Source organism: Schistocerca gregaria, chromosome 2 (assembly GCF_023897955.1).
Source record: "Schistocerca gregaria isolate iqSchGreg1 chromosome 2, iqSchGreg1.2, whole genome shotgun sequence".
Lineage (NCBI taxonomy): Eukaryota > Metazoa > Arthropoda > Insecta > Orthoptera > Acrididae > Schistocerca > Schistocerca gregaria.
The window spans coordinates 749,410,418-749,426,183 of record NC_064921.1 but is presented as its reverse complement, the minus strand read 5'-3'; the positions used below and the strand labels follow the sequence as shown (position 1 = coordinate 749,426,183).

General features: G+C 40.9%; 1 protein-coding gene across 1 annotated transcript in view; it reads left to right on the top strand.

The window, feature by feature from the left end:
- Positions 1–370: 370 nt before the first annotated feature.
- Positions 371–15,766, top strand: part of LOC126335958 (protein Wnt-8b-like) — a 119,246-nt gene continuing 103,850 nt past the window's right edge. The window contains exon 1 of the mRNA XM_049999435.1: positions 371–528. Within this exon, the coding sequence (XP_049855392.1) occupies positions 371–528 (158 nt within the window). The remainder of the gene's footprint in view (positions 529–15,766) is intronic.

Below are 15,766 nucleotides of genomic sequence, written 5' to 3'. Positions count from 1 at the left end.
AACTGCTGTTTCAGACAATATTGTCAGCATAGATTCAAACTCTGAGTCAAGTATATCAGTAGACAAATCGAGTACGCCACCATCAACCGAACAGGTCGAAGTGACGTCACAGTCCCATTCTGCAGCGCTGGACGCGCCAGTAGATGGCAATGCCCTGGTCTTGGTGGCGCCACAACCCCGCGCTGCAGTACCCGTACGTCAATCAATGCAGACAGATTCACTCGCGGATGCAACTGAAACCAAACATGACTAGGTAGCGAGTGATTGTCAACACAGGTGACGTCACAGCCCAAATCCCAAGACGAAGAATCGGAGTTTTACAGCAATAACACACAAACAGTGATCATAGAAGTGACCATGCATTGGAAGAATGTTTGCAAACTGCGTCTGCGCCGCCTTTGGCAGACGAGATGGAGGCACACGCCTGCCGCTAAGATTCACCGACGCCGCCCTCGGTGAAAAAGTACTCAGGGGGTGGGCGGAGCAGACATTTGGTGAAGGCCAGTGTCAATGCACACCTCAAGAAAAGTAAAAAGAAAGATTCAAATGAAAACCGAGACGGTGGTATCCCGTCAGATTCTCAGAAAATATCCGGCATGGAATGGCATGAAATGATAGACTAGCGGGAAAGAAGGTCACGCCCATATGTTAACAGTCATATACGATTACCACGTTAAACATTAATAAGATACAGTTGGATGTTAAAATTGCTGCTCTGAAGCAGTTTCTGTATGAGTCAACGACTGACGTTGCTCTCCTACCGGAAGTGGTATTCCCACAATTAAATTTTTCCAATTACGTTGATTTTTGCAGTATTTCCACTGAAACGAGAGTTGGCATGGCTATTTTAGTTAGAGAGGGCATCCCCGTACATAACGTTGATAAATTAGAATCGGGTCGAGGTATTGGAATAAATGTAGCAGGAGTTACTATTGTCCATTTATATGCGCCTTCCGGCAGCAGTAATAGAGCTACAAGAGCCACATTCTTTAATGAAAGCGTAATTTAGTTACTGAGGAAAAACCCCATCCAACTTATAATAGGGGGAGATTTTAATTGTGTATTGAGTCGAAAGGATCAAATACCCAACTTCAATCACTCAACTGACTTGAGACGTCTTGTTGTTGGTTTTAAATTAACAGATGCGCGGGAAATAAAATACCCAACAATGGTGAACTTCACTCATATTGTCGCGAATTCCTGTAGTAGAATTGGCAGAATTTACGTATCGGAAAATTTAGCAGATAAAGTACTGAAAACAGAAACTGTTCCCGTTACTTTTTCCGACCACAGTGCGTTGTTGACCTGCGTAAATTTAACACCACAATCTACCCGAAGAGTAAGAAGAAAGTGGAATCTAAATACACCGTTATCAGAAGAAGACTTAGAAAATGCCCTAACCAGAGCTTGGGAAATGTGTCTCCGTGCACTGAACAACTTTCCAAGTGTGATAGAATGGTGGACCCAACCGAAACTAAGGAAAGTTTTAATATCTTTTAGTATAGATATGGCCAGAGAAAGGAAACAGACTGTAGAATCCTACTACAGCGTGCTAAGGGATCTCTACGATCAGACAGACGCAGTTTCTACAAGATTAAAAGACACCAAGAAAATAAAAGCAAAACTAATAAGTCTGAAACGTAAGGAACTGGAGGGACTTAAAAAAAAATCCAAAGCAAAGTCAGCCACTGAAGATGAGACACCTTGTCAGACACGCCAAGAATAGAAGAAGAAGTTTCATGGCTGAACTTCAAATCGATGATGGTGCCATAATCACCACCCAGAAGGAAATAATTAAAGAGATCTCAGCAAGGTATGTATGCGTCAGGGGAAACAAGTGAAGAAGAATATGATGAGCTCTTTGGTACATATCTTCCACAAATATCGCGAGATGATGATGAGAACATTTTTTCGGACATCACCAAGGAAGATGTATTAGAAATCGTGTGCATCTCCCCCGCTAGGAAATCTCCAGGACCTGACGGAATGCCCACTGAATTCTACAAACGATTTTGGACCCTAATAGGAGAAAAGTTCACCGAAATTGTCAATGAGGAATTACAGGGAAAGCCAGTGCTTGCAGACTTCAAACAATGCAAAATCGTGTTGATCCCGAAGAACAGAAGCTTCAAAAAAATAAACAACCTACGGCCGATTTCGCTTTTAAATTCGGATTATAAAATTATAGCTCGAGTAATTAACAAGCGCTTTACACCATGTACCGCTGACATCATTGGCCAACAGCAGACTTGTGCTTTTAGAAGGACGATTTTAGAAACTGCGGCTTTGTGTCGCGATGTCATTACGCTAACGCAGGCAGGTAACATAAAATGTGAACTGCTTTTCATAGACTTCCATAAGGCATTTGATCAAATTAATCACAAATACCTAATAGAGACAATGCGCCGAATGGACTTCCTGCCAAAAACCATCGACATCATCAAGAACATGCCATTGGGTGTTACTACACAAAACTCTATTAACTGTCAACTGACAAAAAAAATTGAAATAAAAAGCTGTGTTACCCAAGGAAGCCCCTTATCCATGCTCCTGTTCGTGAGATCGCTGGAACCTTTCCTGAGGCAGCTACAGCACAGGCTGACAGACATTACCATTCAAGGAACAAAGACCGTAGTAGATGCTTACGCGGACGATGTAGGCGTAATCATCAGAGACCAAGCAGATGTGACACAATTAGATATGGTACTTGCAAAATACTGTTCCGCATCAGTTGCGTGGGTAAATGAATACAAAAGTATTTCTAAATATAAAGCGGCTTGCTAACTTGCGCATTGAGTGGGCGAACCATGTTAATGAACACAAAGCTCTTGGAATAACATTGGCAACTTCCCTTTTAAAAATGATAGCAATAAATTAGCGGGAGGTGGCAAGAAAAATCAAGGGAGTTTTGACTGAAAACTGCACAGACCAGTTCCAGAGAATACTGTTTATCAACACGTATATTTTATCCAAGGCCGACTACATAGCACAGGTTCTCCCCATTCCATCAATGGTGGCGAAGATAATCATGTCCACCTTAACAAATTTTTTGTGGAAAGGGGAATTGTTTCGAGTGCCGGTGCAGACAGCAGTTTTGGATCCAAGCAATGGAGGAATGGGACTAATGGATATCAAGTCTAAAGCGATGGCATTGTATGTCAAACGAACATGGAACATAATGTGTAACGATCCAGGATGCATTACGACATTGTCAGGCCAGAAAGTGTAGAGACGCCGATAAATAAACAAGAAATAACTTTTAAACTAAAACATATTAGAGAATATTACCTTTAACTGAGCTATTTCAGCAAAAAGATTTTAAAGTTGAAAAACGTTTCAGCGAAGGCGATTTTAGCTAAAAGACGGACACATGAAAGGAAAAATAACATAGAAACTAAATATGCTGGAATAGCATGGAATGTGATCTGGAAAAACATCAGTAGTGATGTTCTTTCGTCTGACGTGAGAACAGCGTGGTAGAAGGTAGTTAATAACATCATCAGAACTAATGAGCGTCTCTTTGTCATCGGTTTAGTGACACTAACCTCTGCAACAAATGCAACCTCGTTGATACTGTGCCTCATCGTTACTCATTGGAGATCGGATTATCAACTGGTGGGGGACCAGGGAGAAAATTGCTCAAATAACAAGAACTTCAGCAAACAATGTATCGACTAACATTTTCTTCAGACCAGAAGAAAGTTACTACCCTTAGGCGAAAAATAACGCAATGATTTCTTTAATGGGCAAATACACAAGTTACATTTTTAACAATATTGGGAGCGATGAACATATTGATTACAAGATATATATGGAAAATGAATTCGATAAAACACTTAAGTATCAGAATCACAATAAGAAATATGGTAACACCCTCCGAATTGTCTTCAACAGAATGTGTATAGGTTAGGAACTGGATTTCTCGTGAACAGGGCATGGGTTGTGTCACGTTCCCGACCCTAACCTCACCTGGAAGTCACACATGAAAAATAAATCAGTAGTACAGCAGAACTCCTTAAGGATGCGTTTAGAAGGCTGGAACTGAGAAAAATAACAAGGCAGTGAAGGTCTTTGCGATGTCGCTGTTCGGGATTGCTCTTCTGTCCACGTAATTTACCCTGGAAGGAACACACATCAAGGTTTTACTGGCTGATTAATTTGGGCCTGGAAAATGATAATGTGGAACCTCAGGTTGCAGAAGAAGAAAATGTGCATGATGAACTGCCACCAGTTGAAGGTGACAGTGGAGGTGCTAAATTGTGCTACTGCTAAAGACTCATTCTTTGAATGCTGTAATTTATGACTGCAGTTATCTGTCAGCTTATTTATGTCATTTCATTGTAATCTAGTCATTTCTGTTACTGTTTTTGTGGAATAATAATAAAAAAATAGCTGCTTTGTTGGAGTAAGAGAGCACTTGGCGCACAGTTGTAGGTAAGCTGTGTGAAGCCACCAAGAGTTAGATTAATTTAGGTATGTCAGTATTGTTGAACATGGAAACAGACGTCCTCATGCAACCAAGGTAAAAATATTAAATTATGATTTCTGTTTTTGCCAGAGCGTTAGTATAGATGAGTTGTAAGAGGCAACAATTTGTAATTGTTGAGTAACCCTAGAATGTACATGAACGGTTTTGATAAAAAGTCTTTTAAGATTTGTTAATAGAGCTATGTGTAATTTGATGATTTCCATTTATGTTGGATTAATGAAGTTAGATAATACTAGCTGTTTAAATCTCATTGTTTTTGAATCAATCTGAGTAATGTAACTTCAATTGTCAGATTTTTTTGAGAAGCCAAACTTAACATGCAATACAATTTTTGTAAAGAAACTGAGTGTAAGTAAATCACCATAATCAGTACCGCCCCCCAGTCCAGGTCATACATTTTTCAAAGAAGTTGGATTTTCTTAAATGTTCTCGTTTATCGCCAAAGGAAGTTCATGTGCATTTCAAGTATTATGGCCAGCATTGCACACTGCTGAGCCTGTAGTTAGCATATTTATATTTTTTTATGAGAGACCAGAATATAGCGCGTTCCACCGTCGCTGCTTCAGAGGTAAGACAATTTAATTTATTTGCTATATGCATAGGAACCAAAGTTATCAGTTTCGAACAGGGCCAGATGATTCAGTGCCTAAGGCACAGACTGTATTTTGCAGTGACTGTATTCCTTTATTGGTATTGGGAGTTGCACTGAATAATCAATTCGTGTAAAGTTTTGCTGAGAATAACACAGAGTAAGCACACCACTTGCACTTATAGCACGCAACACGACAATTCGAGTTCTGTATCCGTTCCACTGTTCAGACATTCATTCAACGTAATCTGAAGTTTATTATTTCATTTTTTAAAGAACGTTACACTATTTTGTGGCAAAATAAACGCAACCTTGCAAATTTTCCGTTTGTTGCTTTAATTTTGGTCACCAGTGCAGTAAAAGAATACAAACATCTTGGAGAATGGATTAGTTCAAATGCTGGAGAATGAAAAGTGATGAAATCGAGAAAAAATAAACTTGAACTAGTCTTCCAACTAACAGAACATACATACAATAAAAAAAAACCTTTTATGGGGGTTAGAAGACAGTGTTTAAGCCAGAAGCTCGGCATGCAGCAGAAACACTAAATGTTAATTTCAAAGACCAAAATGAAAAACCTGAGATAACGGAAAGAAAAATTTTAAGGAAAGTCATAGGATCAAAATTCCAAGGTAATAAGATAGTGTACATCAAAACTGAAACTCTCTAGAAAAAAATCGAAAAACTTTCGGATACAATGCGAAAAAGAAGGATAAATTTTTATGGGCGTCTTCTCAGAATGAACTCTAATAGATTAACCAAACATATGTTTTACTTTCTTCGTAACCGCAAAACAAAACCCAACTGATTTATAGACACTGAGAAATACCTAGTAGAATTAAAAATCTCAGAGAAATCACTGATCAATCGATCAGCTAAATTAGTTACTAAATATCAAAATATAAGGTTCCAAGACGAATCTACACAAAGACCCAACATGTCATCTCGGAAGAAGAGAGGAAAAGAAGACCACAAAGAATTAATAAATACCGGGCACTGAGAAAAGAACAATACATATAAAAAATGACTGATCCAACGACCCAAAAAAGGGTGAAACGAAATAAGAAGAAGAAGTAGAAACAAAAATCCTACTTAAGACAGCACATAAAGTGCTGAAACATGTCTTGGTAAAAACAAAACTACAAAACGGTTTCTTGCATAAGGCAGAATTCTTTTTCTGTGTTTCTTAGGAAGCACAGAAATAAGGAGAGATACCACATCAAAAAGATAATTACGTTACATTTGATTATGTTGAGGATCAACTGCCGGCCGCGGTGGCCGAGCGCTTCTAGGCGCTACAGTCTGGAACTGCGCGACCGCTACGGTCTCAGGTTCGAATCCTGCCTCGAGCATGGATGTGTGTGATGCCCTTAGGTTAGTTAGGTTTAAGTAGTCCTAAGTTCTAGGGGACTGATGACTTAGAAGTTAAGTCCCATAATGTTTAGAGCCATTCGAACCATTTTTGAGGGTCAACTGACAATCACTGCACCAAACGTCGATCCTCTGCAGGTCATTTCTGCATTTCGGTACAGTTTCCCAACGTTATGACTCATCTGTACCCAAAAATATCACCCTCGAAAAGCAGCACAGAACTTCTGACATTATCCAGCTTTTTTAAAGTATTAGGTAGGTACCAATAACTTCATCGTCCTGGTGAAACAACTAAAGCTAATTTACAGGCGTCGGTCGAGTAAAACAACTGGTAGCGGAACACATACGTAAAGCAGAAGTAGCCGTTAATAAAACTGCAAGGCTAATTGCTGGATACCTGAAATGGACATGCTCCACCAAGATTTAGGTTGAAGTCTAGGAAGAGCTTCCTACAGGCAATATTTGCACTACAAACATCAACCAATAATGCAAGAGAAAAACAGTGGGCAGCCAAAATACGTTCTATCCACGCAGGGGCAAAGCCAGCGGAATGCTTATGATCTGGCCATAACCTGAACCGGACCACATGGAGATCACTGCTCAGGTTACCAACGGGTGTAGGCAAATCTAAGGACAACCTAATGAAATGGGCCAACACTGTTTGAATGTTGAGAAGTACAGACAACGAAACATCTGTGTAAGTGTTTATGTTGCCCTTATTCTTGCGGCGAGGAGATTTGTTCAAGGCACAAGAAAATGCTGTAGCAGTTGATTTCAATTTTGTATGTACGTATAAGCATAAATTCCTTCTATTTCCTTATCTGAAATTGTAAATTTATAGAACTCTATGTGTATGCTCCTGACACGAGTAATTAAATGAGTATATAAATGAGCAATGGATAATGTTAGGAGTTCTGTGAGGCTTTTCGTGGATGATATTTTTGTAAGTTTTTCTTATAGATGTCACTGAAATTTTATGGAGGAAGAGCGAAAGACTCTCAAGAAAGATGTTTACAAAATCTAGAACAGAAAATGTTTGAAGATCATCTCCACGCCACTTTGTGCGTGAGAAACTACACTCCTGGAAATTGAAATAAGAACACCGTGAATTCATTGTTCCAGAAAGGGGAAACTTTATTGACACATTCCTGGGGTCAGATACATCACATGATCACACTAACAGAACCACAGGCACAGAGACACAGGCAACAGAGCATGTACAATGTCGGCACTAGTACAATGTACATCCACCTTTCGCAGCAATGCAGGCTGCTATTCTCCCATGGAGACGATCGTAGAGATGCTGGATGTAGTCCTTTGGAACGGCTTGCCATGCCATTTCCACCTGGCGCCTCAGTTGGACCAGCGTTCGTGCTGGACGTGCAGTCCGCGTGAGACGACGCTTCATCCAGTCCCAAACATGCTCAACGGGGGACAGATCCGGAGATCTTGCTGGCCAGGGTAGTTGACTTACACCTTCTAGAGCACGTTGGGTGGCACGGGATACATGCGGACGTGCATTGTCCTGTTGGAACAGCAAGTTCCCTTGCCGGTCTAGGAATGGTAGAACGATGGGTTCGATGACGGTTTGGATGTACCGTGCACTATTCAGTGTCCCCTCGACGATCACCAGAGGTGTACGGCCAGCGTAGGAGATCGCTCCCCACACCATGATGCCGGGTGTTGGCCCTGTGTGCCTCGGTCGTATGCAATCCTGATTGTGGCGCTCACCTGCACGGCGCCAAACACGCATAAGACCATCATTGGCACCAAGGCAGAAGCGACTCTCATCGCTGAAGACGACACGTCTCCATTCGTCCCTCCATTCACGCCTGTCGCGACACCACTGGAAGCGGGCTGCACGATGTTGGGGCGTGAGCGGAAGACGGCCTAACGGTGTGCGGGACCGTAGCCCAGCTTCATGGTGACGGTTGCGAATGGTCCTCGCCGATACCCCAGGAGCAACAGTGTCCCTAATTTGCTGGGAAGTGGCGGTGCGGTCCCCTACGGCACTGCGTAGGATCCTACGGTCTTGGCGTGCATCCGTGCGTCGCTGCGATCCGGTCCCAGGTCGACGGGCACGTGCACCTTCCGCCGACCACTGGCGACAACATCGATGTACTGTGGAGACCTCACGCCCCACGTGTTGAGCAATTCGGCGGTACGTCCACCCGGCCTCCCGCATGCCCACTATACGCGTCAACTGCACATACGGTTCACGTCCACGCTGTCGCGGCATGATGCCAGTGTTAAAGACTGCGATGGAGTTCCGTATGCCACGGCAAACTGGCTGACACTGACGGCGGCGGTGCACAAATGCTGCGCAGCTAGCGCCATTCGACGGCCAACACCGCGGTTCCTGGTGTGTCCGCTGTGCCGTGCGTGTGATCATTGCTTGTACAGCCCTCTCGCAGTGTCTGGAGCAAGTATGGTGGGTCTGACACATCGGTGTCAATGTGTTCTTTTTTCTATTTCCAGGAGTGTATTTTATTACACCCACCTAGATCACGCAAACTGTGATAAAAGTGGGAAGCAATAACTATTCGACCGTTATTCTCTTACACTCGAAAGTTTTGGTGACTTGGAATGGCTGGAAATTAGGGCTTCTTTTGAACACGACTCGAACTGTTCAGCTAATTTCGGGAAAAATAAATTCGGGAAATCTCGGGTTCTGTACGATCTCTTGATTGGCCTGCGTTCTAGTAACTTTTGTTGGTACTGTCACAACTACCTGTCTTATAATGGAAACTCCCCACCGCACCCCTCTCAGATTCTGACTGAACACAGATCAAGCATGAAAACAGGAAGAAGGTGTACTGAACTACGAAAAACAAACAAAATAGAAACAGTGGACGGTTGCAGCAAAAGGAGAATAGAGCAGTTAGAAAGAACGACGGAGTCGTGGATAAGTGATGATTGTGTTGAACTGCAGTGAGGGTGAGCCGCGTACCAATTTCATTTTTTTCCCCCGTTGTTCGCTGTTTTCAAATTTGTGTCTGTGTCGTGGCGTAACGTCCGTTTGCAACAGCAGGGTGTCAGGAAGGGACGTATAAAGACAGTTGGTTCTGCACAACTAGTCCATTAGCAGCCGAAGGGAATGGGAATCGCAAACGTTTGATGACAACGAAACAAGTCAACCCTATCCTCCACCGAAAAACACGGAAAAGACGTCTGGGTGTCGTACACGGCATAAGTGACAGTACGTGCATCATATGATCAGAATCTCTTGCTGAAGCACCTAATTTGTACGCGTGGTAAGTGTGTGAGATATAGTTTGTTACATTTCAATGACGGGACGAACAGTTCATAGTGTCGTGGAAAAAAAAATAAAAATAAAGAACACGAGACAGATTTGAGCAAGCACACCTGCAGAGCAGTTCAACCCCGTCACCACTAAGCGACGACACCGCTGTTGTTTGAGGCTACTCTATATTGCACGTCTTGTCCTTCGGCCGTTCACTGTTTCTATTTATTTTTTTTTCACAGTTCAGTTCACCTTCTTCCTGTTTTCATGTTTGATATGTGTTCAGTTTGCGACGGGCTATCGACTGAGCCACCTTTCCACTAAATCCTTGTTAGCGTCTTTAATGCACTGTGGATTTTGACAATCAAAACTACAACGGTAACTAATAAATAAGTAAAAAAGATTACAATCATTACTGTGTGTATTTCTCTAGGTTTCGCTCGTCCCGCGATGTAATGAGGTCTGATGGTACTACTTCCAAGACATGACATTCCATTGTAACTTATCCTAGCGATAAAAATTACAGTCACTTTATTACGATGCATTTCGTATGTTCGGCATTTAATTCTTGATTAGTCGTCTTCAGTGTTTCATTTGAATGTTGTCGTCTTGCTTTCAAACTGATTCAAATCTGGTAAATTTTTCATCTGTTATTCTAATATGAGAACAGGCACTGAATTGCTCATTTCCAACGTACTTGGTTAATAATTACCGCCTCTCATAATGAAATAAAATATTATGCTGAGTTCACTAAAGTACTTTTTTTTCTTTGGAGGATAACATTTACGACTTTGTCTGCTATCTTCACTTAAAAATCGGCATAAATGTTTATATGTGCATACATGCTGTATGAGACATCCTATTGTTAATTTGTTTGAACACATAGGAGTTTGCATCCTACTGAAAATGGTACAAAGTGAAAGGGCATTAAATTTCGTGTCGAATGACATATTTAAATATCACAATCAGTGCAGCAAATCGGCGGCAATCACTTGTCAAATTTCGATCATTTTTATCAACTTGGCCAAAAAGTAGGCTCAAATGAACTCAAAAGCAGCTGCGCCATATGAAAAACGTCAAGCTATCAGAGTTGTAGAGCATGATATTTAATGTTACAAAAGCACCATCAACGTCGAATCTTCGGTCATCCAGGAAGGTATTTCAGTTTAATAACACTGATTTTACTGTTCCGAGGAAATTGATGTTAATTGGGAGAAACTTAGCAGATTTCCTTTGCAAAGTGAAATATTATTCATAAAGTGATGAAACTTGCTTAAAGAGACACTGCTATCGGGATAGCTGAAAGGCAAGGTGATGAATGGATGCACGAAGTATTGGAACGCATCCGTGATGATGACCTTTGTGCTAAAGATAGTGTGAAAGGTTTTGTCAGAGGTATTTTTACCGGCCAATCAGAGATGGAGGAAAACAAATCCTGGATCCACACAGACAAGTGAAGCAATGAAAATGATTTCTTCCTACATCGAACAATCAGAGGAGAGCTAGTTTACTTTGCAGTAGTTAAAGGACTAAATCACGAATGGGTCTGAGGCTCATGTAAGGACCATAAATACCCTACTCTTCCGGAAGCATGTTGAAGAAATAGTGATAGCTGAGAGACATAAAAAGAGCACAGTAGTGTGTTTCAAAAGTAAAGGCTATAAGATACTGTCAGATAGTTTCTACCACAGCAAGCTATCAGATCAGATCCACGAGAGAACATTTGAGAATTGTACGTGCTGCTCAGATATACTTCGTGAGGACATCAGTACACAGATCTATTGGTATATTGCAATTACCCCCCCCCTCCCCTCCACACACACACACACACACACACACACACACACACACACACACACACACACACACCTGAATATATCTTGTCAGACGTCGAGTTGGTGATCAATCACTGCTCCATTTCTTTGAGTCGTTGATTTTGAATACCAAACGAGGAACTCTAGATGTATGAAAAAAATGTGTTGCTTCGTCACACACAGTGATTTCTGCAGTAAGGCCACGGTCATTTCTATATTCACTATTGGCTGGGCTCAGTACATTCATGTACAGAAGATTCGAATTTTTGGCGACGCTCTTAGTGCAATTGGATTCGCAACTTAGCTGTTTGAGACATCCTTGATTGGTCGACCTGAGTTTCTTAACATAACCACTGAAGGTTTCATCCAGCGCATCTTTGTAAAGCCGATTTCGACATCTGCACACTAGACGGGTTGAATACTTTCCATTGCATGGGACGAATCATGGCAGTTACTCCCTACACAGGTATGGGGTCTAACGAAAACATAGATCGAGAAGATGTTTAGCTTCGGAATTTTTGTCTTCAGCTGAGGTACCTCAGCTGATCACCTTTCAAAAACAAATGATGTTGTCTTAAACAGCATTATTATAAGAGATCTCAGTTTCGCCTGCCCTGAGTGATCAAAGGTATTGCTCTCCAGATATGAGATTCTGTGGCTTTATGGAAAGTGGAAGAAATTCACTGCCGCGTCAAAGTGGAATGGATTCATGGAAGCAGCCGCTACGCACCGACAGTTGTTTCGTTCGAAAATAATGTGCCTCCCATTCTTAAATTATCGTCCAACTTCGTATGACACAGAAATACACCTCTTCTAGCAGCATTGAAAAAATTCATAAAACCTGGTCAAAGGTGGTGTTTTGTCACTTTCGATCAGCCACTTTATCTCATGGCGATGGATATTATAAAAAGCGATGCAGTGACTTAGAACATGTCATTGTATGATTAGGTGTGTTTCATGTTCTAATGTCCTTTTTGGGGTGCATTGGTATAATGGTGGCAGGAAGTTTGAGGGGGCGTGTGTACACTCGAGTAGTAAGAACTCGTACACTGAATCAGGTAGTATTGTCATATTATATCTTTCTGATATTTAAATTGTGTTTTTTTTTAAATATTGCCATACATTTTTATTTGTTCACTTGCACAAATTTTTACATTATTTGTACGTAAATACATATTGACCATTACTATTTACTTGATTTTCATTTGAGCAACCCACTCTTACCATTGAAGGCAAGGATAAAAATCAATAGAAATATGCATGAATAAAAATACACGTGAATTAAGAAAATTAAAAAGATATACAGAGAAAACACTTATGTGCTCATTATAGAACCGTCTTCCAACTCGAAATTTCATTTCACTGAATAACAATGACTTAAAAAAAGGATTTACTTTGGCTTTCAGGTGTATGAACGCATAATAGTGCCTAAAACTGCAAAACTTCATGCTTTTGTAACATGAAATTTCATGCTCTACAGATCTGAAAACTTGAAATTTTTCATTGTGAGTAGCCGCTTTTGAGTTACAGGCGTTGGAGCTGACTTTTTGGCCAAGTTGATAAAAATGAACGAACTCTAAGAACTGACTGCGGACAAACTGCTGCACCGATTTTGACATTTAAGTAGGTCATTCGACGCAAAATTTAATGCTCTTTCTTTTTGGTACTACTAAAGTTTCAGTATGATGCATAATTTCCGAATAATAGACGAAACCCTGAAAAAAGTGCAAAAATTCCTTGGTTATTTTGGCCACAAAAAGTTGGAGGTCGAAAGCTTGGATTCAACATGCTCTCAACTATATGCACAAGATAAAGAAATATAATTTTCTCCCTCATTTTTTGTAAGCAAAATGTACCCTGTTACTGGACTAGTATGCGACCAAGTAACAACACAACGTAGTACTTCATTAAGACATGGATGAATAAACAATGCAGAAGAGGAACATGGAACTGTATTTTGTTCTCTGACAATAAACTATTTAACGTCGTTCTGAAACGACGACGCGTTTGTATTTGGAGAGAGCGTGCAAGAACACGCCTGTAATAACCTGCTTTCCCTCTCTACCGCGTTAATCAACTTCGAATTAATTACTCACAGCGTAAGGACAAAGTTCAAGGCGAAAAACAGTGGCGCACTAATACGGCGCGATAAACAGTTCATCAATAGCACGATTAGTCTCGTTTCTTTTGTTTTGAGGAAATACACTCACTGACAATAATTTAATTCCTTTATTACATAATGAGATATATTGTAAAGTCTCCAGTAAAAGTGCTATCAATATTTTATAACCACCAATTGGCTGTAAAATTTCTGCATGGAAAAATGCACACAAATGTTATGGTTTTTTATAGTCTTTGAAATGAGTTATTTGTAACGCAGCCCATATTTAATGAACATTCGTCAAAACTAACAGAAATAAATTATGGAGTCCAGTTCTATAGATGTATGAAGAAGAACACGTGTGGCTTGAAACCAGTAACAGCTCCACTTCGAAAATCGACTGATGTAGCACAATGGCAATACAATGGACGCGAGTTTGGAAGTACATGGGTTCAAATCCCCGTGTAGTCATACAGATTTAGTTTCTCCGTGTCTTCCCTAATCACTTTAAGGCAAACACGGGTATGGTTCTACTGCAGAGGACACAGCGGATTTCCTGCCCAGAGACGAACTTGAGCTCCATTTATAATACACGTTCCGTCGACGGGACCCTAATCTTCTTTTTATTTTCGAATAAAAACGGTAAACCTAACGTAAGGTAGCCGGTTTGTGTTTCACTTTAAGGAAAAAATTATCTGTGTTCCCACAAGGGCTTGTTCTTGTTACGTTTGTTTCCGAGATGACAACGTCTGGTGAATTTATTATCCAGTAGACCGTTGCACGGGGCAGTCAACAAACTAATCATTGTGAACATGATTACGAACGAAGTGGTCAGCGGAAGAAAGTACTAAACCACGAGGGCATAGTTTTGAGTTTTACGAGTCGGGGCACGTTTGAACATGGTAATGAAGACAGAAAATCTAAAATGGTTAATGCTAAGGCTCACTCTAGATACAGTGGGGATCAGTGAAGTGAAATGAAAAGAAGGCAGGGATTTCTGGTCAGAGGAGTATAGTGTAATATCAGCAGCAGACGAAAATGGCATTGCTAGAGTAGGATTCGTTATGAATAGGAAAGTAGGGCAAAGAGTGAGTTGCTGTGAAAAATTCAGTGATAGGGCCATTTTCATCAGACTCGAGAGCAAACCAACATAGGTTAGGATAGGTCAGGTATACATGCCGACGTCGCAAGCGGAACATGAAGAGATAGAGAGAGTGTGTGAGATATAATACAGTGTGAGAGACGCAAATTTAATAATCACGGGGGATGGAATGCAGTTTTAGGGGAAGGAGTAGAATAAAGGGTTGTGGAACAATATGGGCTTGGTACCAGGAATGAGAGAGTAGAATGACTAACTGCGCTCTGCAATGAATTTCAGCTGGTAATAGCGAATAATATGTTCAAGAGTCGCAAGAGCAGGAAGTATACTTGGAAATGGCCAAGAAATTCGGGAAAATTTCAGTTACATTATATCATGGTCACGCAGAGATTCCGAAATCAGATATTGGATCGTAGGGCGTACGCAGGAGTAGATATAGACTCAGATCACAATCTAATTGCGATGAAGAGTAGGCTGAAGTTTAAGAGATTAGTCAGGAAGAATCAGTGTGCAAAGATGTGGGATATGGAATATCAAGGAATAAAGAGATACGCTTTAAGTTCTCTGAGTCTATAGACACTGCGGTAATAATAACTCAATAGGCATTGCACTTGAAGAGGAATGGACATCACTAAAAAGGGGAATCACACGAGTTGGAAAGAAAAACATAGCTACTAGGAAGGTAACTTCGAAGAAACCAGGAACAGAAGAAATACTCCAGTTGATTGATGGGCGCTGATGACCACGCAGTTTAGCGCCCGTAAACCTCAAACACACACACACACATGAAAGAAGGAAGTACAAAAATGTTCAGGGAACTTCAGTAACATAGAAGTGCTAATCACCTAGGAAAGAAATAAACAGGAATTGTAGGGAAGCTAAGGCGAAATGGTTACGTGAAAAATATGAAGAAATAGAAAAAGATATGATTGTCAGAAGAGGCAACTCAGCATATAGAAAAGTCAGACTAAGTTGCTGTGAAATTAAAAGTAATGATGGTAACATTAAGAGTGCAATGAAAATTCCGCTGTTAAATGCACCAAAAAGAGTGGATAGGTG